This window comes from Thermobia domestica, chromosome 2 (assembly GCF_964235325.1).
Source record: "Thermobia domestica chromosome 2, izTheDome1.hap1.1, whole genome shotgun sequence".
NCBI lineage: Eukaryota > Metazoa > Arthropoda > Insecta > Zygentoma > Lepismatidae > Thermobia > Thermobia domestica.
In genome coordinates, this window is record NC_137455.1 from 328,338,036 (window position 1) to 328,364,386 (window position 26,351).

At 37.4% G+C, this 26,351-nt stretch overlaps 2 protein-coding genes across 2 annotated transcripts; both read right to left on the bottom strand.

Annotated features, from left to right (window-relative positions):
* Nucleotides 1–16,103: 16,103 nt before the first annotated feature.
* On the bottom strand, nt 16,104–18,398 carry LOC145679519 (uncharacterized). The gene has a single exon (XM_081750098.1). The coding sequence runs from the start codon at nt 18,396–18,398 to the stop codon at nt 16,104–16,106; it is 2,295 nt and encodes a 764-aa protein (XP_081606224.1).
* A 6-nt stretch (nt 18,399–18,404) lies between these two features.
* On the bottom strand, nt 18,405–19,193 carry LOC145679520 (uncharacterized). The gene has a single exon (XM_081750099.1). The coding sequence runs from the start codon at nt 19,191–19,193 to the stop codon at nt 18,405–18,407; it is 789 nt and encodes a 262-aa protein (XP_081606225.1).
* Nucleotides 19,194–26,351: the final 7,158 nt, after the last annotated feature.

Below are 26,351 nucleotides of genomic sequence, written 5' to 3' on the forward strand. Positions count from 1 at the left end.
AATTACCTTAACAAAACTCACCTCACCAGTGACTGTTCTTTCTGAATTTTTCCGTAGATAAACTAATAGTTCCATTGCTTATACACGACTGTTCATGTTCAAACAGAATAATCAGAACAGTCTTCTAGAAACAACCAATTTTTTATTTTCACGCTTTAGGAAACTATTCTTATTTTTGAGTCTATAGGTGAAATAAGAAAAATTCAGTTATGGAATACCATAAAGTTTTTAAGTTGAAAGTTTAGTCCGATACATTTGATAGTAAGGTCTTTAGAGTCTTACACATAAGTCAGACAGACATCCAAAAACTACTTTGACGAAATATATTGTAATACCCCGCATGGTTGTGTTTACAAATACCCAACATGTACTTCTATTTACAAACATCAACCATGTACGTTTTACTATGAATTGCTATAGCTGCAGACAACGAAGACAACAGTGACACCACTGGTCACAGGACTACAAGGGAACAGCAGCGCCACCTGGAACACCTATATAACCGAGAGTATTCCAAGGAAAGACATCAGTCTGAGACTGGTGATCTCTCCTCTAGCTTCCTCTGGAGCTCTACGAGATACCTATCCAAAAGCCTCTAGTTTGTTTTGGAACTCTAGGCTTCTTATCTCTCCTCTTAGCTTGCTCGGAGCTCTGAATGGCATAGTCAGCTAGCTTGTTTCGGAGCTATGTGACTCTTAACACCCCTCACTGCTTGCACGGAGCATTGGAGATCCTAAAAGCTACTCCACTTACCTTGCTTCGGAGCCCTGTGCAGATCCTGGCTTAGACAGCTCAGGCCTTGGCTCATCTGTCTTTACCCAATATTAGAGAATTTACGTTATAGTAATATTTTTGTGGATTTTGTGTTAGCGGGAAAACAATTCCGAACTGTAACTCGTTCTACCTATACCTGCACAAGCAGAACTTTACAACTGCTCTAAGAAAAATGGACCTACAACTTAGCGGGTGATCCGAACAGGGGCGGAGGGATCCAGGACGGACTCCTTCGGGTGGAAGCTGAAATATTCTGTCAGTTTTCTCTCTCACAGTGTTTTTGCAGTACTGGAGCCTGCGCCGCTCGGGGACGAACGACCTTTTGGTCAACCTGCATCCGTCTATCTATAGATCCGAACCACATAAGTTCCCGTCGGGAATCGAAATAAATCTCCAACACGAAAGCCCGTAACAGCACTATTTAACCATGAGGAAGTCTAAACTATAAATTTACTTTTGCTCTGCTTAGATCTTTGAAACAAATGAATTTTTTTAGCGCTTAAACACACACACACACACACACACACATATATATATATATATATATATATATATATATATATATATATATATATATATATATATATATATATATATATATCAAAAAGTTCCATTTCCGTTGAAAGTTCACTCACAGTTCGTATGATCAATACAGCAGCACACAGCGTGTACCTCACAATCTTGCGCTGAACGGAAATTAAACTGCTGTTCCATGGAAATATCAAACGAGAAGTTAGTAGAATGTGCATTAGATAAAGAAACGGTGTATAAATAAAAATGTTACTTCAAAAAACAAAAGACTCTCATCTGCCGCCCACAATTCCGTTGGAAAATGTATCAGATGATGTTATCTAGTCGTAAAATGCTTCATACACATTTCACGACTGAATGCAATTGTAGAGATATGAATTAAAACAATAGTTAATTAGAATACGACAATATATTTCAACTAAATTTTTGGTGCAGAAAATGTATAACTCTATTATAAATAACAAGATAAAATACGAAAGCTTTCAGAATCAATTTTCATTCTATAAATATATGAAGGTCTTTCTTGGTTTCGAAAAAAGCACGAGAATGTTCGCGGAGAACATATTCCGTATGAACTGAATAGGAAAATGATCTTTAACAGCGTCAAATATTATTCACTCTATTGTTACCCAAATACTAAATGAGTAACCCATGTTGCTTGTTAAATATAAGCTCTTTCTACTGGTATAGTGGCTAGCGCGCGCATTTTTAGTGCGCTGCGTCCTAGGTTTGATTCCCGGTGGGAAGACCTTGAAATTTGAACGCATTATGACGGGTTGAAACTGTAGGTCTACGTCTCATAGAGCCTCGGTCTTTAAAAGTGTGCTAAAGTTGAACTAAGCAACCAAAAGCTGATCAATATAACCTTTTATTTTAAATTTTATACGGACTTTCACTTTAATGGGTGACATATTGATAAATCTAATTACACTGGGCATAACTGGAACATCCCCGTGGCTATATGGTTAGTGTATTTGCCTTGTGTATGGGAAACCTGGGTTCGATTTCCGATGGAGACTTAAGTTGTTCAGATCCCACGTTTGCTGTAGGTTCACGTCTCATATGAATCTCATATAGCCTCGACGCTGAACTCTAAACCAATCAACCTACGCATCTACATTAAACATAAGTACTTGTAGCTCTCTATAGTTTTTGCTGTTAACAGTCCTATATGGCAACTTCTAAAATTTAACATCTGTTCCCACGCACCATTTAGGTAAATAAATCTAAACTTAAAGCTAGACTTACTATTATGTAGCCGATTAGTAAGTAAGCTTGTCTTTGGTGCACGCAGTTCAGCTTTCAATTCTCGGTGAAGTCACTGAGTTTTCAGTGTTGATCGTGTATTGAGTGAGAACTAGCGAGCTGTTTGAAGTTAGAAGCAAGGAACTCCAGGCTAGAAATCTAGATATAAGGGCGACACACCAGTCAATCAAAAGACGCGTAGCCAGTCGTAGCTCTTCGTAGGTACCAGCGCTTTGAAGTATTTACTGTTCTTATTTTATAATCGCACCCTCCCAACCCACTGGTCTAGTGGCTAGCGTGTGTGCTTTTGGTGGGAGAGCACGAAGAAAGTAATTTCATAATCATTCAGTTTCATTAGTCATCCGTCTCCATTAGCTTAAGGCCATAATCGTGGGATGTTGCACTAAAAGTATTACTTCATTTTATTTATGTTATTATTAATTGAAATTTTTAAGGTCTCATTTAGCTTTCATAATACTCGTAAATTAAACACGAATATTAGATTAACGTTTTACCATAATCATGTACTGTAGCCATAAAGCGAAGCAAAGATGGCGTGGGTCAATGAAAAACTTGACCCATGACTCACCACACATTTCAACCCAAGACCCACTGGACCCAACACCCACCATGACCCACTCTAACCCACAACTCATCGTGATTCATATTGACCCACTCTGACCGACACCTATTCTGACCGACAGCCCATCGTGACTCACGACCCAGTGTGACCCACTCGCACTCACCATAACTCACTCTGACCCTCCACTTATCATAATCTACTCTGACCCATCTTCTTCAGCTACCCTGACCCACGATATACGCCTTTCTCTCATCGCTGATTAAAAGTTCACACCTGTGATAAAAGCAAGCATGTTAATTTATCAGTACATAAACCTTTAGTGTATCGTGAAAGGAATTAAACAAAGAACATATAAAGGTTGCTTATCAGACTGTGAATCCCTATGGCCAATCCCTCAAACATTCCTCCGTTGTAGCACTAGTGGATCTAATCTTTACAATATAAACTATGATGTATTTGCCGTGGTCCACATAACGACGAATTTCAATTAAGTCTAAATTGCAGGTAGTTTTTAGGGAAAATAAGGTGAAATTTTAGTCTCAAAATAATGTAAAATACGTGAACGTAGAGGTATAAACGGAAGTTCGAAGTCAGTTATGCATTCTTAACAGTAGATTTTCCCACTCATTAAGTAATAAAGATTTTGCTTAATTTATTTCCCTCCAATTTTATCCGCTATTTTTTGTAATTGTTTTATCTGCTCTTTCATTTTCTATAAACATTGCTATATAAGTATTAAAATAATAAATCTTTTTGTACCTATTATAGGGAGGAAATTTGTTTTTAAAACGTAGAGTGTGTCCATTTTTAAATGTTTCGCTTGCCTTTGGTTACGACAATATTTGGTAAGTCAATTTCCGCTAAAACAATCTGTTCTATGGGGATGGTAGCTACTGAACTGAGACGAATTTTAGCAAAGTTCATGAGTAAATTACAAAAAGTAATAAATTTCTAAATTGTCATACTATAATTCAAACCTTTGAAAGGTATACTATTTGGGCAATGATTTGCAAAAATTAAAGAAATAAACCATATTGGGCTCAGGACGGGAGCATTATCATACAGAGGCGTCAAATACCAAATAGTGGCTTTATCTAAAACTCCAGAATTCGCTTCTGTTGCTGTATCACTTGTAAATAAATAGTTGTCAATATTAAAGTTCCAACCCACCCTCGTATATCTTGCTATTTTTGCTCTGGTACCCATCGACCAATAGAGGGCCATTCTGAAGCTCTTATGCTTAACGATGTTGAGTATCTACTCCATCTTTGTTTTTGTTTTTTGCCCATTGATTTATAGGAAGAATTATTTTCTGTTTTCTTTGATGTGAAATGGAATTTTAATTATGTAATTTTAGTCAAGTCTTGTCTTCTAAAAGTCTTGTTAAAGGTTCTTTGGTTTTTCTATGTGAATTTGCATTTTATATATATTTATACATTACACCCATTAAGTTTGATTACTAAATATTGAGACTATCTGTCACAGAATTTAATTTTCTCAAGGTAGGGAGACATTTAAATAAATAGACTTGAAGGAGCAATCAGTGAAACCAAATCATTAATATTTCAGTTTATTCAAAAGAAAATAGAAAAATAATTCTCCGAATAATTCAATGAGCCAAAAGCGAAGATGGCACAGTTATTTCAACATCATGTATAGCCTATTTTGAAAATATTGCAATATTCTCTCGTATTCACAAAGAACATCACGTGCTTCAGCACAAGAACTACTAAGCAGACGACGGATGCCATCTCCGAAGAAATACGAAAAGAACACGAAAAGTCACGAAGAGGACCCCTTCAACCCCTCCATATGCTCCGCCTCCAAAACTGGCTATAAAAGAGGACGCACAGGGACAGAAGACATCACTCTCCAACTGATCAATTCTTACCTTTCTCTCCCAACTGCTTTGTGCAGGAGAGACTCCCTAACTTTACTCTTCGCTGCTATGGGCAAGAGATTCCTTACCAATCTCCGCGCTGCTACGGGCAAGAGATTCTAACCAACAAATCACAAGTCCTCCGCGATACGCTGGGCAGGAGCTCTAACTTATTGAAAATAAATGATTATTTACAGTTATTACTTATTTGTAATTCAGTGTATAAACTGTATAAAGACTTTTTATAATAAAAAAAGGGATAAGTCTATGTACCACTTCTCTACCATACTTTACAATATAAAATGAGTGACCTAGTGAGAATTCGCTACATTTCGATATATTTCAGCTTATTTTTTCAATGTCTCTTTTATTTGTTTCTTAAGGAGTTTGATTTACCAACTAAAAGTCATTTATATATTTACTGTGTCTGTCTGCGTGTCTATCCGTCTGTTAGACAAAAAATCTGAAGAGCTACTTTAATGGACCATCATCAATTTTGGCCAGAGTGTACAGGGTTAAAAGTCAGGAATCGAGTTCGTCGATGGATTTGGTCCGAAGATATACTCTCCCCATGTGTTCTCATAGGAGGTTATTTTAAATGAATCGCCCCTTGGTATTATGCAACCCATGTGTCAGATTGGTTGCTCACTATTCACTTACTTTCTAACCAAACTCTGTCACATGGTGTACAGTGACACTCATACTTGTTAAAGATGAAACCTGGCATTGAATTGAAAATAAAAATGTTTTTGTGTGTGGGAAGAAATTGAAGTGAAGAGCACTTTTTTTATGAAGCCATTAAAATGAAAATCGATACGAAAACTTCCTTTAAAACAGAAAAGAAAAAGAGTTCTCTCTCTCTGTAGATAGCTAATAAGAATCAATGAAAGACTAATTTTCTACCTTCTTCGCTTACTTTCTTCTTTATATTTGGGCCGCAACTAATAAGGTATGTTCAACATGCCCAAGCAAGCTATATATATATATATATATATATATATATATATATATATATATATATATATATATATATATATATATATATATATATATAAGCTGACTCCTCGAAATTGAACGTCGTTGGGTAGTGATTTATATAAGCACCGCTGAAGAGCTTGTTCTGCGATTGTCTGTGCTGAAAGTTAGTTCCTGAGAATCTTCAGTGTTGTCAGTTTAATCTCGTCTCTTTTCTTGTTCTGAAACTTTAATGGTTCACGTCGAGAAAGAGAAAGTAACGTCGAGTACGGGGGCGGGTGAAGAGGTATACAGTAAGGAAAGAAAGAAAGAGAAACCTCGTTACCTGCAGGAGTTCATGTCGTCGCTATGGTGACCGTCGTATTTAGTACAAAGATCCTCCAGCAGATGGACTCGCTTTCGGTCAACTAGGGAAATCATTGAAAGTCTGGAATTATATACCGTTGGCTAAAATTAATGAAGTTGAGAAGGGGAGAAATGCTTTGGCATGAGCACACACAAATTTCTTCCTCTTTTTTTCTCTCTTTTTTTAGCTGCGTTTATTTTTATGTACTGTTCCGGAAGGGTAGAGGAAGAAAAGAAAAAAAACTACGGTTTCATGTATCTGTAATAGTTTAACGAGGAAGTAATTTCTCTTCTTCCTTGTTTTATAGTTTATGTCAAAAAAATTGTTACTGCTGCCATCTTGTGGTGAATATTAAAAATTAAGCTTTCTACCTTAAATGTAAATGTTTGATATCTCTGTATTTTGATATTAATAACGTTGTCAACTAACAGTAAAATTGCTCTGTCACTTTCTTGAATTAAAATTTCGTAACATGATTTAAAAGCGGAAGATTATTACAAAAACACTACGACAACTCTTAATTATTTTAGAAAGATTTTAAAAGTGAAATGTTTATATTTAAAGTAATTTATAATGTTATAGCGATGTAAAAGAACTCATGCAAATGACAGAAAAGTACAAAGTGAAATCAAGAATTTCTTATTGAAAATTACATTTTCAGCGGAAATATCTTTTAAACAAATCTGATGCACACAAAACATCAATAACAAACATTACAGATATGCTACATGAGATGGGATATTATTAATGTCAAAATTATTACGGTAACATAAGATTTCTGGATTTTTTTAAAAATGTAACGTCCGATAGTTATATTCTTTCGGATAAAGGAGACGGATACTGTAATTGGTGGAAGTGATGTCAAACAATTTGTATAATAAGAATTTAGGAGGAAACAAGAACCTCGATAAAAAGCAAGGACATAATGTCCACCACACATTCCCATCGCCTGGAATCTAATAAGGGATCCCTCCCATCAGAGGCGAGCATAACCACTATGCCTTCCTGAAAATATTTGAGACATACAAAGCAATGGCTTCTGGATTGGGAAAGTAGGAAGAAGTTTGTATTCACTACATTTCTGGTACCCCCCCATAGGCGGAGCTATGGGGGCATAGGGGGCATTGCTCTCCCAACTTTTTGACAAAAAATAAAAATGCCACTTATAAGATCTTTCAATTCTCATTTGTATTTACCACGCCCCCCAGCAGACAAAAGTCTGCCCCCAGGAGACAATTCCTAACTCCGCCCATGAGCCCCCTTAAATCACCTCAATATAATACAGTAGTTTAAAAAAAAACATCTGCCACCAGCGCTATGTCCATCACATTCAATTCATCCTCTTTACATCTTCGTGGGATTTGGAAAATTTATGAAATAACTAATACGTTCGTTTTCTTAATATGATTAGAACGCTCATATATCAAAATTCGTGACTTTTACGTTCCAATGATTCAGAAGAAATATACTATAAAAGTTAATTGCAGTGGCTCCGTTCCCATTCATTTGGGTGAAATTTTGAAACTTTCTCCATGGAGGCCCATTGAAAGACGGTGGCCAAGAAGGATAAATCCCCTCGAGAGTTATTTATTTATTTATTTATTTATTTTTAACTTTACCGCTGTTATCTTGGATGTTTCTGTGTTTATTGATTTGATGATTGCTTGCAACGTTGAAGAGAGGATTAAGTCGTTTCTTCCATCCAGAAATGTAAGTGTTTTGTCTGAAGAGTTTTGAAAAGCTATTAAAATTACAGTATTATTAAATATATTTCAAAAGCTTTTGTTTCTACGTAGGGCATTAACGAGAATCTTATTTCGAACTCAAGTTAGTCCCCTCCGTCAAAATTACCTTAGTCCTCCTGTCTTATTCGATCTGGCTACAGTCTCCCTCGGAGCGAATAAGCTTTTCATTTTCTGTGTATCTAAAAGCCCTCATATAGTCTACACGATTGTGCTTCTATGACCAACGGTTCAAAAAAAAAATTAAGTTTCTCACAACTTGTTCCACCTTCTACGCCGTTGGTCAGTTGTAGCGTAAAGGGTACAACGTTGTGGAATCAAAGTGCAATGGTAATCTCTAGCAATTGTGGGATTGTAATGAACACAGTAGAAAGTAAGAACAGAAAAGCCGTTCTCCTTGTTCAAGTGGCTTGTGTGTGTGTGTGTGTGTAAGTTTGGTGCACGAGGTCCCCGATTTGATTCCCAAAAAGAACAACATTAAACACATTACATGACTCAGATCACACTTTAAACTATATGTCTTGTCCTATATTGACTCGTTACCCAAAATTACGTAAATTCAAATCAATCAATATGAACAGAAAGATGAATTGAGTGACATTAAGTTTTAACAGATAAAATGATTTATTGAAGACAAGTATGAAAATAAGAAACGGACTATCCAGCTGTGTTAGACAGTGAAGACAGAAACAAAACGGTGATTGCACCATAAAAAAAAAATAAAAAATGCGATGTTGAGGGATAGACTCAGGAAAGCACTTATCAGTATGAGGAATGGAAAGCCAAGTGGGGGAGATATTATACCAATTTAGTTGATTAAGGATGGAAGGAAAGAAGAGGAGGAAAAATAGAGATGTTCCGAATTGGAATGGTAATCAAATATATGAAACGGAAAAGTGGCTAAAGTATTTCCAAGAGTCGCTAGTGATTCCATTATCTAAAAAAAATGATTAAAAAACCGGACTATAGGACGATTGCCTTCATATAACTTTTGCATAAAAAATTCACTTCGAATATTAAACATATTACATAATTGAAAAATAAGGACGCCGAGGTGGAAGAAGTAGAGGAAATACATTAGAGATTCGTAGGTTTATTTCGAATAGTCACTGAACGGTTTTTAGCGAAAGGAGGAAGATTGATTATTTGATGTAGAAAAGGCTTTTGACAAAGTAAACTGGGTAATTTTAATGAAAATGATAAAGAAGATAAAGATAGAATGAAAAGATCGAAGATGAATGAGAAGCTATTAGATCAACCAATGACTATTGTGAAGTAACTGTGAAGCAACTGTGAAGTAACAATAAATGACTGTGAACTCTTGACTTAATTTGCTAAATTCTATTCGATTATTTTATTAAATTACGTTTACCTACGACAGAATCATGAACTCTTAAATTTCAAGAAACAAAACTTTTATTTATGTTGTACATTTGTAGACAGCTTGTATAAGCATGTATTTCTCAATGGTAATAATTGAAATTACGAATAAACACGACTAGTTTTCTTCTTGATTTTCCTCATTCCCTTCCGCCTATCCTGAGACTTCCCGAACACCAGACGGATCGTTTTGCGGCTAAACAAAACTACGGAGGACACATCGACAAGGGGTATTCGCCACAAGGTCTAGAAAGGTGCAGGATCGTCGTGAGAAGCACATCGCCCCATTGGAGAACGACCAACTCCATGTCTGGAGAATACCATTCTGTAGGTTCATCGCCTCAGATTAATTTGAGCTTAACATCTGACTAGTGGAATGGAGGTAAAGAAGAATATCGTAGAAGACGCATTGTGAAGAGAAAACTCGATGCCCCTAGCAGTTCAACAGGATTGAAATCCAGTTGTTGACTGATTCCATCGTTTCCAGGTTCCTCCAGAAAAAAGTCATTCATCATCCCAGATGACCAGGACGACGCCAGTCCCATTGGAATATCAGGTTAGTGTTCATCCTTCATTTTATAGTTTAATCCTTTCTCTTTCTCTTACCTTTCCCACAACTAGTCATTCTCAAAATTGAAGTATTTGAGTTTTATTTGAAAAAAAAAATGAAATGAAATGTTTGATTTTTACGTCCCACGCTTATGCCGGCTAGGCTGAAGGAGACGGTGATAATGAGAAATGAATGAAACGGTGGAATGAAGAAAGTGGGAGAACCCCGAGGAAACCCACGCACACGGGGTTTGTCCACCACAAAGTCCACTTGGCGGGGGCTGGGATCGAAGCCGAGATCCCAAGCAGCAGAGGTGAACGCGGCCCCGCACGTGGTCTTGGACTTGATTCCCGGTAGGAGAGCCTTGTAAAATTCGAACGCAGTATTATCGTTCGAATTCAATCTTAAACTGTAACTGTAATGTCTCATATAGCATTGGTACTGGTAGGGAGCCTTAATGATGACAATGATTAATTTTTGATATACAGATGACCAATTGTATGTAGTTTAAATTCAGCAAAAAGTAGTCTGCTAGTGATTTCCGAAATGAAAAGTAGCCCATAAACGTAAAAAGAATGGCCACCTCCTACTATACATCAAGCACTATTTAAATGTTTTCTCGTTCTGTCTCTGCAAATAAACTTTAAACTTGTCATGCTAACGAATATTATTCATGATAATGAAACTTTTATTTCGAATGAAATAACGAAGAAACTAGCTTCGTGAATCTTTTCCTAACTACATTTTAACTTTATGCATAAGGAATAAGTAGACATTTATCTATCCCATCTCTAACGGATATGATATTATCAAGATATCTATCTATCCCATCTCTAACAGATATGATATTATCAAAATATCTATCTATCCCATCTCTAACGGATATGATATTATCAAGATATCTATCTATCCCATCTCTAACGGATATGATATTATCAAGATATCTATCTATCCCACCTCTAAAGGATATGATATCAAGATATCTATCTATCCCATCTCTAACGGATATGATATTATCAAGATATCTATCCCATCTCTAACGGATAATAATATTATCAAAAGTGGAGAATTTATTTTACACCAAACTGTCGAGGTGGGAATATGTTAACATTTCTGTCAGTTTCACGTAATGTATTGTGTTCATAGAATTTTCGCAAGCTTGTTCTGCGCTAATATCCTATTCCTCTTCTCTTCTCTCCTGTTAACATGTTCGTTGTCTAACAGGATACTCGTAACACTGTTCAACTTTTCTTCAACTTAATATCACGAAAATGCATATTTTGTAGAAGTGCTGACAGTTCACATACTGTTCAACAATTAATTTTATCTGCACATGGCGCTTGGAGTCGCACAAGATGAGTTGATGGGTTTTCGGAGGAAAACTCCTGTTGTTACGGCGCTGATGATTAATAGTGAGAAAATGGAAGGGTTGCTTCTCAAGGTGTGTGGGAGGGGGAGGAAGGGGGAAAGGATGTCACTAAATGCACCAGTGAGAGTTTCTTTTGATTAATTGCTTCTCTCCTTCTCTTTCTATCTCTTCGTTTCTATGTCTCTTCCTCTACTCTAACGTGGACAACTCTGTTACCAAACAATGGCAAAAAGTTTCAAACATGGCTTCTGGTACACTATTCAAACGGTGTAGGACAAAAAAGAGATGGCCAGGGACCTTAATTTATCCTTTAAACGAGTGTCACAATCATCCAAACATATTTCATTTAGCAATGGAGACCAACACGTTCTCTACGAATATGGTGGTTTTGGACAAGAGGACTTTTGCCCATCAGCACATTGACAAGGTAGATGATTCTTCTCGTAGCTCTTACCGGCCATTCATTACTAGTCTATTTTTTTTAACGTTTAAGTAATCTTTGAATTATTACAACATTGAGGAAGACTATTTACTTTATTATTACTATTAAGTATCCTGCCTGTCGGCAGGACCTAAAAGTATTTCTTCCACGTTTCTCGATCTTCAGCTTCCTCCTTTGACTACTAAAATTTTCTGCTATTTTTAAAATGATCGATCAGTTGTGTTCTTCTACTTCCTACTACTCGCTTTCCTTCCATCTTTTGTTCTATGGCGGTATGAAGAAGACAATTTCTTCGCAAGATGTGTCCAATCCAATTAATCTTCCTATGATGGATGCTGGCTAAAAGCGTCCTCTTCTCTCTTATCCGTTTTAAAACATCTTCGTTTGTTACTCTCTCTCTCTTTCTCTCTCTCTCTCTCTCTCTCTCTCCGTCCATTTTATCCTCCCCATCTTCCTCCAACACCACATTCGGAAGCTCTGTTAATATTCCTTCTCCAACTTCCCTGATGTTCAAATCTCTGAACCGTACAATTCAATGCTCCATATATAGCACTAGACCAATATTAAGCCTGCTAGTTACGAGTGATCTTTTCTTGTCGAATGATTCTTTGGCTATGGCAATTCTTGACCTGATCTCTTTGGTGCAGTAAGCGTCTCTCGTCAAAATATTTCCTACATGCTAGAAATTATCAAGCTCTTCAAGCTCTCTTTGTTCTACTCTGATCTATAAGGGTGTGTTTTCATGGGATATTCTCATGACTTTCGACTTTTCAATGTTAATTTCCATTCCCTACAGTTTTCCAGTGCCAACTATTTTTTCAATCATCTCCTGTAGTCCTCCTTTGGTTTTAGCTATTATAACCATATCATCTGCATACCTGATCTTGTTAATGATGTGCCCTCCAATCTTGAAATCTCCAATTTCCATTGATGTTTCCTTCATTAAACATTCACTGTAAATGTTGTATACGAGGGTGGGCTGATAAGTTCTCGGCCCGACTCAAAAGGACTTCAGCTGTAGGCATGAAAGTGTGAGGCTATTCAACATAGTCCCCTCAAAGGTCAACACACTTGGCACTTAGATGCTGCAACTTTTCCAACCTCTCCAATAAATAAATAAATAAATAAAAGATTTCTCAAGGTCTGCAAAAAAAAACTGTTCCGTAGCTGTTATAACCTCTTCACTGTGAAATTTCTGTCCTTTCAGTGCTGTTTTGAGTTTTGGGAACAGATAATAATCAGAAGGGGCAAGATTTGGCGAGTAAGGTGGGTGGTCAATGCACTGAAACCCTAGGTTCCTCAGAAAATCCATTGTTCTGCCAGCCTTGTGAACGGGAGCATTGTCCTGCAAGAACGAGACACATCGTGTCAACTTTCCTCGGCACTTTTCTTTAATAGCGTCCTTTACCTTAGCCAGCAGACTGCATTAATACCCTGCAGTTATGGTTTGGCCCTTTGGAAGGTAGTCTGAGAGCAAAACACCATCCTTATCCCAGAATATTGAGGCAAGCACCTTTCCTGCGGACTTTTGTGCTTTGAATTTTTTTGGGCCTTGGAGATCCTGAGTGGCGCCACTCGCATGACCGCTGTTTGGTTTCCGGATCAAAGTAATGCAACCACGTTTCGTCCTGGGTAACAGGTCAAAAAATCGTCCTTGGAGTTCGCAAAATGCCCTAAAATCACCTGTGATGATCTCACACGTTCGCGTTTCTGATCCGCGTTCAAACATTTCGGAATCCATTTCGCAGAAAGCTTGCATGTGTCCAACTGATCATGGATTATTGACCCAACACGTTCTTTAGATATGTGCACTTTATCAGATATCTTCTGAAGCGAAATCCGTCTGTTGCTCAAAATCAGGTCATGAATCTGGTCCACTTTTTCCGGAGTTGACACTGACACTGGCCTGCCACACCTGTCACCATATTCTGTTGAAAATTCACCACGCTTGAAGTTCGCACACCATTTCTTTACAGTGGAGTATGAAGAGCACTGTCCACTCAATGTGTCTAGCATGCAACCATGGATTTTCTTGGGCGACTTCTGTTGCAGGAAGAACTTCATTACATCTCGCAACTCCTCTTTGGTGAATTTGACATCTGGCTCCGCCATGGTTCATTCAATTACCTGTAAAATAAAAACCGTTCATGGTAGAATCGTGAAACTTGGTACTTAAACATATTGTAAAACATTGTGTAGTTTTGTCTCATATATAAGGAAGAGGTAGAGCTGTTAATAAAAAGAGCGTCCGGAATCGACTCCCACTACCAGTATTTTTACTATAAAAAGTTCCTCTATAAAAGTATTTTTACAAAAATACTAAACAAATTGATTTCTCTAGAATCAGGGTGAGTATAGGTGGTCTTTGACCGTAAGGTCGCAGACAGGATCTTCAACAGAGCCCCGTAGCAGGCTAAGAGGAGTGGAATTAAGGATCCAATGCTCCGTAGCAAGCAAAGGCGGGTTAAGTGGCTAACAGATCCCCGTAGCAGGCTAAGCGACTGAGGTTGGGATTCCCAGACAGAGTCCCGTAGCAGGCTAAGCCAGGAGATAGGATAGGCGTAGTCCCGTAGCAGACTAGAGGCCTGGGATTAGGTTACTCCAAGAGTCCCGTAGCAGACTAAAGGAGGGTAACCAGAAAACTGGTACTGAGCTGGATTCTTCTGTCCAATTTATAGCGTCCCTGTGGTGGCGGTAGCGCTGCTGCTTCAATTTTCGTCTTCTGCTCCGTGGGAGGGGCTAAACGTTGTCTGCAGGTGATTGCAGGTCTCCCTGGTGGAAGTTCCTCTTGATGAAGTACGAGGTGGTGTTTATAAACACTTGATGCGTGGATTTGTTTGTAAACAACTTCACATGGGATATTACACCCCCTGGCTTGTTTAAAAATAAGCCGAAGGGTTATTTTAGTTTATGTGATAGTTGGCAACACTGAGGAATCACACACAAAAAAATCACTAAGCACTAAATACTTGTGGCACTGAAATAAATGAAAATCACTTTTCGGAGCAGTAATGTGGTAGGGGAATAGAGCACTAAACAGGTGGTCCCTATATACAGGCAGGATCCGTACATGGTACATGATACTTCATTTCCCTCGAGATAGGGCTGTTTTTGGCTTGGCGTCAATAAATATATACTAATTCACTTATAGTAAGTGGAGTTGGAGTGTCTTAGCGGTTGCTCCTTAGTTGTATTATTGGTATTAACTGTTCTAATGGAATAGGAGATGATATTTCTATGCGGGTCGTTCTAGATTTGTTTGGTAACGAGCGAAGACGAAGATATAATATGTATAAAATAATAAGACTTAGGAATACTATATATATATTGCAATTAATAGGTTATATTAAGATAATTTATATTGGAAAGTTTGTGACTCTAACGGCTTGATTTCTTGGTCACCCTGTATAAGGTGTAAAAGTTTCTAAAATATTTGCACTAAAGATATGTATTTCAATAAAATAATCTAATTTTAAGTGCCAATGATGATGATAACGATGGACCAGAATTCCTGGTCATCCTGTATAATGTAAATGTGGTCATAACTTTTGGAACATCCTGTGTAATATTCAAGTTGCCTAATGTCGGTGACAATATGTAGTTCACAGAGGAAAAGAAGAAAAAAATATCGATGAAAATGTAGAATTATAGGTTAGCTGTCCTTGTAAAAGATCAGTTGCCTTTTAAATGCGGAAACGCAAATCTCAGCATTCTCTCATTCAGTTGTAAAATAAATGAATCAGATTTTTGTAAAGTTAAGAGGAAATGAATGTTTGCATCGTAATAAAAAGTGTCTTTATCTGTTTGAAGTCTTGTCTTTGTATTTCCTTCTTCCTAGTGGTGAGTACTGTATTTTTTCGCTCGTGTAGAAAAAAATAAAAAAGAAGTTATTTATTCTTGTACTATGTCATCTCTATTTTCATAAAATGGCTTAATTCTATCTACTGAAATTTCTTGTATTTTCTGCCGAAAAGAATTTGGAAATTCTATCTTATAAAGGTTAGGATTCAGTCTATCCAGGATTTGAACAGGTCCCACGTAGGAAGCCGAGAAGCTTTCCGGCACTCCTATTTGCCGATTAGGAAAGTAGACCTGTTAGGAACAGAATTAAACTACCCGTTTAATCTTCCTCTAAAAACTGTTACATTTTTGCCTCCTTTATTCTCTAGTAAAAACCACAGACTACTACACAGACAAGTTTTTCACCTCTTGCTACAAACTTAACATCCTCCCACCTTTGATTAATACATTAATCAAACAAATATATATATTACATAAGGTACAGTCTCAATCTAAAAGTTTACTAACTGAACATCCTCGGGAAGGCAGGTCCGCCGGGTTATGTTGCCCTGAAATATGACGCCAATCTTCTACATTTGTTAAATTGCGTATTTCCTTCACCCTATTATTAACAAATGTTGCCCATGGTCCTTCACTCTGTATCCAACACAAAGCTGTAGATGAATCCGTCCAAAAATATTCTTTGATCTTTTCAAAACCCATTGCTGTTTTCACAAAATTCGCTAAACGAGCTCCTATGAAACATGCCAGTAATTCTAATCTAGGTATAGTGATACCCTTCAGTGGCGCGATTCTCGATTTAGCTTGCAATAATTGTACTGAAACAGTGCCATTAACCTCAGTTCTCAAAAACACTACTGCAGCATAGGACATTTTAGATGAATCACAGAATATGTGTAAACTAGAAGATTCTATGTCTACAAACGAAACACACCTGGGTATTTTTACAGTCCTTAACAAAGTAAGTTCTTCTAACCATTTAAGAAACTGCTTGCTTGTTTTTTCCGGTAATTCAGTATCCCAACTCAACTTTTCTTTCCACGTTTCCTGTAACCAGAGTTTTGGAAAAAGAGTAACAGGACAACTGAAACCAATTGGATCAAACACTCGTTGCGCAAAGGACAAAACAAATCTTCTCGTTACTCGTTCAGGAGGTTTCTCACTTAAGTTTATGTCACAAAATAAAACATCATCTTGCTTGTCCCACAATAAACCTAGAACAGATATTGGTACACATTTCTGTTCTTCTTTGCACAACGTAGTATGCTCCCACCCTCTTAACTCAAATTTTCCTTCAGCCATAATGTTCGTTGCTTGTTCAATAAACTCTTTCAATTCATTTTCAGAATCAACGGATGTTACACAATTATCAACATACATGGAAGTTTTAAGCTTCTCAGTTACACTACTATAAGGATAATTGTATTGTTTCAAGTGGTGGTCTATTACAGCATGCAAAAGAAAGGGACTACAGTTAACTCCAAAAACCACCCTGCGGTGTCGAAACACTTTAATCACCTGTTCTTTATAATCTTGCCACCACAAAAAACGTAAGTAGTCGCGATCTGCTGGATTAATAGAGATTTGTAAAAAAGCTCTTCTTATGTCCGAAACAACACCTATCCCTTTCTTTCTGAAATTCATGAGAATGGCAGGAATAAGTTCTAACATATTAGGTCCCTTTGCTAGACAATCATTTAAGGAACGAGATCCCTTTTCTTTACACGAAGCGTCAAAAACAGGTCTAACATTTGTCGTGGAATTTACTTTAAAGACTCCCCGATGAGGTAAATAATGCCCTCGATTACCTAACTCTTCTTCTGGAACTTCTTCTATAATTCCTTCATTTTTCCAGTCTTCAAAAATTGCGCTATACTCATCAAACTTTCCATCCGCTATTAATTTCTCACTTGCTTTTCTTAGTCGCTTCTCCGATAGATCTCGGTTATCGGGAATATCACTGTTGCCATCTAGCCAAGGTAAACAAGTCTCATATCTTCCCTCTTCGTTAACAGTTACAGTTTTCTCAAAATGATCTAAAACCGCTGCGTCTATTTCACTTTTTCTCAAGCTTTCACAGGGGTCAGAAATTCCTATGGCTTCTAAATTCCACAAATCTGCTAAACGTGTATTTTGATTCAAAAGAGTAAGAGTCACCATAGAATGAACACTTTCACTCATATGCTCGACCAATTTTCCGACTACTACCCAACCTAGCACAGTTTGAATAGCAGTTAGACCACAATCTAAGTGATGCAAAGTTCCGGTATAAAGTTTACCCATAACATCAGCACCTAGCAATATTTCGATTTTTGGAGAACCGACACCAATATCTGAGACAATTATATTATTTGCCTTCAACTCTTCAAGCCAAGGACCTGGTTTTAGTTTTGGTATGGGATTACAAATAACACTTTGATCCAAAACCTGTATTTCAACTGCACCATTACCTACCTTACCTTTCAACATTATATTGTAACATTTATGTTCTGTTTTCTTCGAAGAACCACCTCCGAATAACGCATGTATTACTTGTTCAGTTTTCACTGGTGTGTAACACATCTCTTTAGCAGTACTAGACAAAATGTAGGACCGCTGAGAACCTGAATCAATGAGCGCCCTTACAACGCGCCTTTTACCGTTAGCTTCCAACACTACAGGTAAAGTTTGTAACACAACATCTTGTGTGCAACACTGATTAGACAAGGTAGCTTTAGGTTTCTCTTCCTCCTTTTCCGATTCGCTAGTATCCTTACGTTCGGACGGTAACTCCGCGCACATAATCACCTAATGTTTTTGTTTACAAATAACACACTGCACTTTTGCTTTGCACGCCTTTGAAAAATGCCCAACTTTTAAGCAAACAAAACACGCTTTTTTCTTTTTTACGAGTTCTTGCTTCTTGTTCAAAGAAAGCTTTGAAGCATGAAAACATTCCTTACTTTCGTGATGCTTATCACAAAAAATACAACTAACAGAATTTTTATTTCTTTCACCCACAAACAATTCACTCGCGGTCATAACGTGCTCCTCTTCTCTCTTCTTTTTCTCCCTCTTATTGGAAGCTTCCATTAACTTGAAACCCGTTTTTGCAAGTGATATTCTTTCCTCACCTTCTACTTCCGCTCTCAAGAACGCCAACAACTGGTTTAACTTGTCACCATATGTTCTTTCTTGCCCATCCTCGCTACTTATTGTGACACTAGCATTTCTCAACCACACTCTTAAAATGTCCTCTGGTATGCACGATTCAACCAATGGAAATAACATCGCAGCATACTTATCAGTAGTCATTCCTATGGATTCTAGTGCTCTCAAGTACGATTCAAGTTTATCATACAACTGTGACGTATCAACCTTGCACTTTGTACTTGTAGCGTTTTTAATGACTAATCCAAGCAGTTCCCTCACATAAAATTCTATTAATAACTCTTCCCTACCAAACCTATTTTTCAAACATTCAATAACCTTAGAATAATTCTCTGCTGTAGGCGGGAAACTATCCACTATTTCACGAGCTCTGGATCCTTGTACCGTGGCTTGGATCAAGTACTGGAACTTGTCTTCTTCTTCCATCAATCTATCCTCATGAATTCTTTTAAACTGGCTTCAGAAACTCAACCAGTTTTTAACTTCACCTCCGTATTTTATTAGTTCAATTTTTGGCAGCTTTAACTTCCTCCTTGAAGTAGGCGAAGACACCACTGACACTTCACTACCTTTGTTTGACACTGCACGTGCACTAAAAAACATTTCAACCTCGATACGAGCGGCATCCATCTTTTCTCTATACTCTTCTGCCTTACCGAATTCCTGTTCAAAGTCCTCCTCTGTTTTCGTAGAATCTTGCAAAATCAATTCAGTCACTTTCCCGGTTAACTCTTCTAGTTCACCAGATAATCTTTCTAACGTAGCGAACTTTGTCCTTACAGATTTTTCTGAAACAGGTTCTTCTTTGAGCACTACTAACAAAGCATTGTGTGCACGGGTGAAAGATGCCCGTACTACTTTTCGTTTTTGTACCAAGGATTCCATATTTTCTTTCTTTGTATTCACACAAAATTACTGAGACAATAATTTGTACTTTCTTGCAAGTTTCTATCACGTCTCGAGGTCACCAAAATGTTAGGAACAGAATTAAACTACCCGTTTAATCTTCCTCTAAAAACTGTTACATTTTTGCCTCCTTTATTCTCTAGTAAAAACCACAGACTACTACACAGACAAGTTTTTCACCTCTTGCTACAAACTTAACAAGACCAGTACTTTTTGTTCCTTTTCAAATTGAGTTTGTCGGTGTCCGCTGTCGAAATACTTTTTCTGCTTATTATAGCTAGCGATCAAGTTATTCTGTACACTCTCACGTATTTTATTCAAATGTTCTTTGTTGACACATAATGTTGGAGTTGACGCTAACTCAATATCAGAGATGGTCTTAGGTTCATATCCATACATGAGGAAAAAAGCTGAATATTTAGTTCCGGCTTGTACGAATGTATTAATTGCGAATGTTATGTATGGAATTAGTTTTGGCCATTGATTTTGATTCTCCTGTACGAAAAATTTAAGTGCATTCTGTATTGTCTTGTGGAATGTTTCTACTATGCCTAGGTTTTTATGGTCGTATGCGGGGCAAAATTTAAATTCAAAGTTACAGCATTTTGCCAAATATTGCAGCCTCTTAGCGCTATGTACTGGATGTCTATCCAGATATAAATATGAAAAAGGTCCAAATTTGAGTATGATGTCATATATAAGAAATTGTTCGATTTCTTCTGCTCTTATGTTGTCCACAACCCTGGTCACACAATATCTTGTGGACATTTTATGGCCATTAATATGTGTTTAAATTGTCCATTTCCTACTGTTATTTTTCCAATAGAATCATATTGCCAAGCTGTTGCGATTGGCTTAGGTGGGTGATGGAGTAATTGACCCGCTGGTTTAACTGGTAATTTCTTGAGATTCTGGCATAAAATGCATGTATTAATTCAGTTGGCAATGTACGCTTTCATATTAGGAAAGTAGTATTTCCTAAGCGCCGAATGATTGTTTTGGTATATCCAAAGTGTGGTGCCATGGGGTTATTGTGTAAGGCATCAAACCACTTACTTAATAAAGATTTCGGCACACAAAGTAAATATAGCAGTCCTAATTGGGGATGCTTCTGTGTTCTGTATAATATCCCGTCCTTTAGAGAAAAATATTTTGCGGCCCGAAGAGTAGACAACTTATTAGGTTCCTCATTTTCCAATACAGTAATAATGTCAGAGAATGAAGGATATTTCCTTTGTTCTTCTGCTAAATTTGGTAGGATTATAGGTTGTTCAATCTGGAGAATAGTGTCTAAAGAATGGGATGCAAATACTTTAGCATCTTCTGTGTCCGAGAAGTTGTAAACTTCTTGTTTTTCTTCCTGTTTAATTTCTTGTTTATCCTCTAAACGACTAAAGATGTCCGCTGGGTGTAATTGACTTTTAATGTGTTGTATTTCGAAATTGTAGTCTGCTAAGAATATTCGGTAGCGACTAAATTTTCCAACTTTGTCCGCCTGTGTTGTGAGAGATGTCAAGCATTTGGCGTCTATAAATAATTTAAATCTTCTATTTAGTAGGAAGTATCTAAATTTTCTCAAAACATAAATTAAGGCGTACAGCTCTTTTTCCCAAGTGGATGATTTCCTTTCACTTGGTGTAAAACGTCTACTAGCATAGGCAACAACACGTTCTTGTTTCGTTTTATGATTATAGCATGCTAATAAGCCTCCCGCGGAGATAGAGGAAGCGTCAGTATACACGCGTATTTCCAATGAGGGATCAAAGTGAAACAAAGATGGCGCGTCTATGATGCCCGTCTTAAGTTTCTCAAATAATTCGTCATGCTGAGAGGTCCATTTAAATTTTGAATTCTTGTCTAAAAGGCACTGAAATGGTTCTATTTTTTCCGAGAAATTTTTGATATGTGCTCTTATATAAGAGCATAATCCTAAAAGGCTTTTCAGAGTTCTTTTAGTAGTTGGTTTCTTAAAATTTCGAATCTTGTTAGCGATTTTGGGTGAAATCTTGCTTTCTTTCCCACTAACTGTGAAGCCTAAAACGTCCAATTCTGTGTATAATAAGTGGGTCTTCTTTGGACCGGCACGAAAATCATGCTTTCTTAATCTTTTAAAAAGTAATTCTAAATCCGATAACTGTTGTTTCCAATTTTTACTTCCTATGACCAAATCATCAGCAAAGGCAGTTATATGGGGTGGTAGGCCCTCTAAAAGCATGCGTACTGCTATACTGAGTCCGGCGGCGGAATTGGAGTGACCTATGGTACACCTCTGGAATTTATATGCCTTTCTAGTATGGTTGACCTCAAAAGTCATGTATTTTTTGCGTTTGGGATGCAACAATAGCTGGAAATATGAAGATTTTATGTCAATGGTGGATATACAGGCTTTTCCTCTTAAAACGTGTAGAAGAATTTATTTTGAAATGGAATACTCAAATAATGTGAGAACTTATTGCAAGCTTGGAGGTTCAAAACTAGCCGGAATTCCGAAGTCCCGGGCTTTTTCACAATGATCAATGGCGATGAAAGCGAACTATCGCTAGTTTCCTTGATAATATTAGCGTCTAAGAGTTGCTTAATTTGCAAGTAAATTTGAGGTCTTACCGCAAATGGAACCGGAGGAGATCTTTGATGAAAGGATGCTCCTTTGTCTATCCATATTTTATGTATATAACCTCGGAAATATCCAATATCTGTTGGTGTGTAGGAAAAAACATCTCTGTATTTAAAGAGTAAATCTTGTACGGCTTTCTTTTTTTCTTCTGATAAATTCGGGTTTATGTCAAACAAATTAATATCAAAAAATGATTTTGTTTCTTCTAATCGATCCTGAATTTCTTTTTCTGATCTGTAAAAAGTTTCGTTATCATGGCCACTATCTGGACAATTACCCTGTAAATCTACTTCTTGAAGGTTCTCTTCTGCGTATGCTACAGGTGTGTTCTTTGCTAGTGTTACCGGCTTATTTGTAGGATTCGATATTAATAGAGTGAGGTTATTATTAGGTACTTTGGTAGGCAATGTTTGCAGGCCATGCCTGTCTAATAAATTCTCTAATGGAGAAATGAAAAAATGTTTGCGTTTTTTCTGCTGATTTTTAATACTAATAGATAAAAAGAAATGTGTCCTGGCAGGTATAGTGACTTTTCTGGTTGTGAAAACATCAGCCGACTTGCATTGCCTAATTGTATTCATGCCACTAGCCGATAGTTTTTCCTGAGTATTAATCTCCCTTGGATACTGTAGAGGTCTAAGTATTTTATACACTGACAGTGTATGATTTTGCAAATCGATCTTTACGTGCAATATGTTTAAAATATCCTCGCCAAATAGAAGTAGAAAGTCTCCATGTACTAAGACTCTGAAGTAATGTGAGAATGTCGTTGAGCCCAATCTAAATTTAATTAAAGCTATATATCGTAGATTTATAATAGAATTCTCAATTCCTCTCAAATTAGTGTTAAAAGGGATTAATTTTGTATTAGGAGGAATGGCTAATCTAGGCCAGAGAGACAACGAACTTCCGGTATCAATAATTACAGGATATTTTTCTCTATTAACCGATACATTAACTAATAATTTACGGTCTTGATTTAACATGTTAACACTTTCTCTTCTTTCCGACAAAGAGCCACTGCACATAGCGATATGTTCCCTCTCATCTGATATTCATTTTTATCTATGTTTTCGGCTCCCAGAACGTTTTCTTGTAAGGGTCTGTTCTGGGGCCCGTCTATACGTTTCCCTGTGTTGTGTATTTTTAAAACATACGCTGGAAGTATGACCTCTCTTATAGCATGTCCCACATACAGTGACAGTTTCCGGTCTAGGCCTATCATTATTGTTATTATTATTGTTTTTAGGACCATTCTTTCTCCCATTTTTCTGATGGTTCTGATTATTATTTGTGTTTTTCGGTTTATGATTATTACGGCCGCCTTTTCTAAATTGTGAAGCTTTCATAGCATTCTGGGCCACCAAAAGTGATAGTTCGGCCATCTGGTTTGCTAATTTAGAAAAGTCTAACGAATTAGCTGTATTAGAATTACTAGAAGTGCTAGGCGCCGGGGGGTCGGGCGGGGGATTCCGGTTCGCAGTTTGGTGGGAGGAACTTGTAGGTATTTGATTTTCTGGTGTAGCTTGTAATTGTGGTGCAGAAGGTGCAGGGAACATAGGAGGAGGTTGTTGATATTGACTCCAATTATGCGCTGGATTATATAACGGATATGTGATTTGTTGTTGTTGCTGGTGAACAGGAAAGGAAGCGCCAGCGATCAGTCTCGAATGTAAATTGCTGACTGGTTTATTTTGTTCGCACAGCGAGTAAATGGCCTGTTGTAGCTCAACATAATCACGTTTCTTCATCAAGTCATTTGCTTTCTCTAAATTACGTGAGTGAGTCTGTAGAGCCTGAACGGTTGTAAAGGATTCTAATGCTATTTCTTGTAAAAAAAAATCTGCAAACCTAGTAATAAGTAATTGATTTTCTGTTCCTCGGTAGCTTGAGGTAAAACTTGCCTAATTACTCTTAATTTCCTAAGAAAGTAAGCATCTATAGGTTCATTTTCCCCTTGCTGAACCTGGAAAATTTCAAATTCTGCCTTATACGCTAGAAGTTTCGGCCTGCTCAAATTTATTAATTTGTCTTTTAATTGATCATAATTTAGTGTGTCCAATTGATTCGGAGCTTTTAATTGCAAAACTAAATCCAGAGCGACACCCTGCAAATACATGGGTAACAGCTCTTTCTTCTCCTGTTCGTTCCACGAATGTAATAATGCAAGATGGTCAAAGAGCATAAAGAACCTATCGGGATCATCCGTCACATGACCCGAGTATTTAGTAAGGTGTGGTACATTAAAGGAAAGACGCGAATTCTGCTCCATATTAAAAATGTTTTCTGGAAGTGTTTTTACCAGTTCTAGTTTGAGGCATAAACAAATTCAGTTCACTAAAGGCACTAACACTTAAAAATTCACATACCTTCCAAAGAAAAAAAGTCCACTTCCGGTTAATAAAAATACTGTCCGGTAGGGGAGTATTCAGAGCTTATTCTGAGCCGGTCCAGCCTCTACCATGTAAAACTTTGTGTAATTTTGTCTCATATATAAGGAAGAGGTAGAGCTGTTAATAAAAAGAGCGTCCGGAATCGACTCCCACTACCAGTATTTTTATTATAAAAAGTTCCTCTATAAAAGTATTTTTACAAAAATACTAAACAAATTGATTTCTCTAGAATCAGGGTGAGTATAGGTGGTCTTTGACCGTAAGGTCGCAGACAGGATCTCCAACAGAGCCCCGTAGCAGGCTAAGAGGCTGAGGTTAGGATTCCCAGACAGAGCCCCGTAGCAGGCTAAGCCAGGAGATAGGATAGGCGTAGTCCCGTAGCAGACTAGAGGCCTGGGGTTAGGTTACTACAAGAGTCCCGTAGCAGACTAAAGGCGAGTCACCAGAAAACTGGTACTGAGCTGGATTCTTCTGTCCAATATTGGGTGGCGGTGGCGCTGCTGCTTCAATTTTCGTCTTCTGCTCCGTGGGAGGGGCTAAACGTCGTCTGCAGGTGATTACAGGTCTTCCTGGTGGAAGTTCCTCTTGATGAAGCACGAGGTGGTGGTTATAAACACTTGATGCGTGGATTTGTTTGTAAACAACTTCACATGGGAAATTACAATATAAAAGATCAGCATTTCACATGATATCAATTACATCAGGGTAGTACATTCGGAAGGGGATCGGGCCGAGAACTTATCAGCCGACCCTCGTAATTGGGGTGACTTGCTACAAGTAATGGTTGTAATAGAATAATAAGATCAAACATAGAACATGTTCCTCGGACGCTGAGTCATATCAAAAAGCCATTACTCCCTATCTCTTACTATTTTTGTTCTATAATGATAAGGTTCAAACTAAAATTTGCTTATTTCAGCAACTTTCAAGCTTAAATAGAAGCTAATGGAGAAGATAGAACCTATTTGTGGGGCACTGAATAGATTGCAAAAATCCACTTCTTGATATCTTTTACTATTGTTGCTCTACGGAAATCAGAATTGAAACCGGAAATAGTAGTAAATTTGAACCACTTCTGGCTTTGGTAGACTACTGTGGATAATTATATTTTCCTGAGACTCTGAATCATCTGCAAGAAAAGAAAACGCTTCTGTTATCTGTTACCATCTACGTACTATGATGATAAGCGTTGAAACCGGAAGTGACAGTAAATTTGAACCACTTTCTGATTTGGTATGGTGTTGTGGATTGTCATGATACGTTGTCTTGAGACGCTGAATCGTTAGGAAAAAACAGTTCTTGCCATCTGTTACCGTTTTCATTTTATGACGATAAACGTTGAAATCGGAAATGGCTAAATTTAACCTCTTCTGGTTTGAATAAAGGATTAACGGAACAGGTAGACCTATTCTTGGGATGCTGAATCGATTACAAAAAATTCTTGTCTTTACTGTGTGGAAATCAGTATTGAAACCGGAAGTAATAGAAAATTTGAACCACGTACGTTTCAGTAGTGTTATAGATACTTATTATATTCTCTCTTGAAAAGCTGAATCGTTTGCGAGAAAGCTATTATCACTATCTGTTACCGTTTCCGTTCTTTGGCGATAAACATTGAAGCCGAAAAATGACTTATTTTAACCTCTTCCGGCTTGAATACAGAGTTACCAG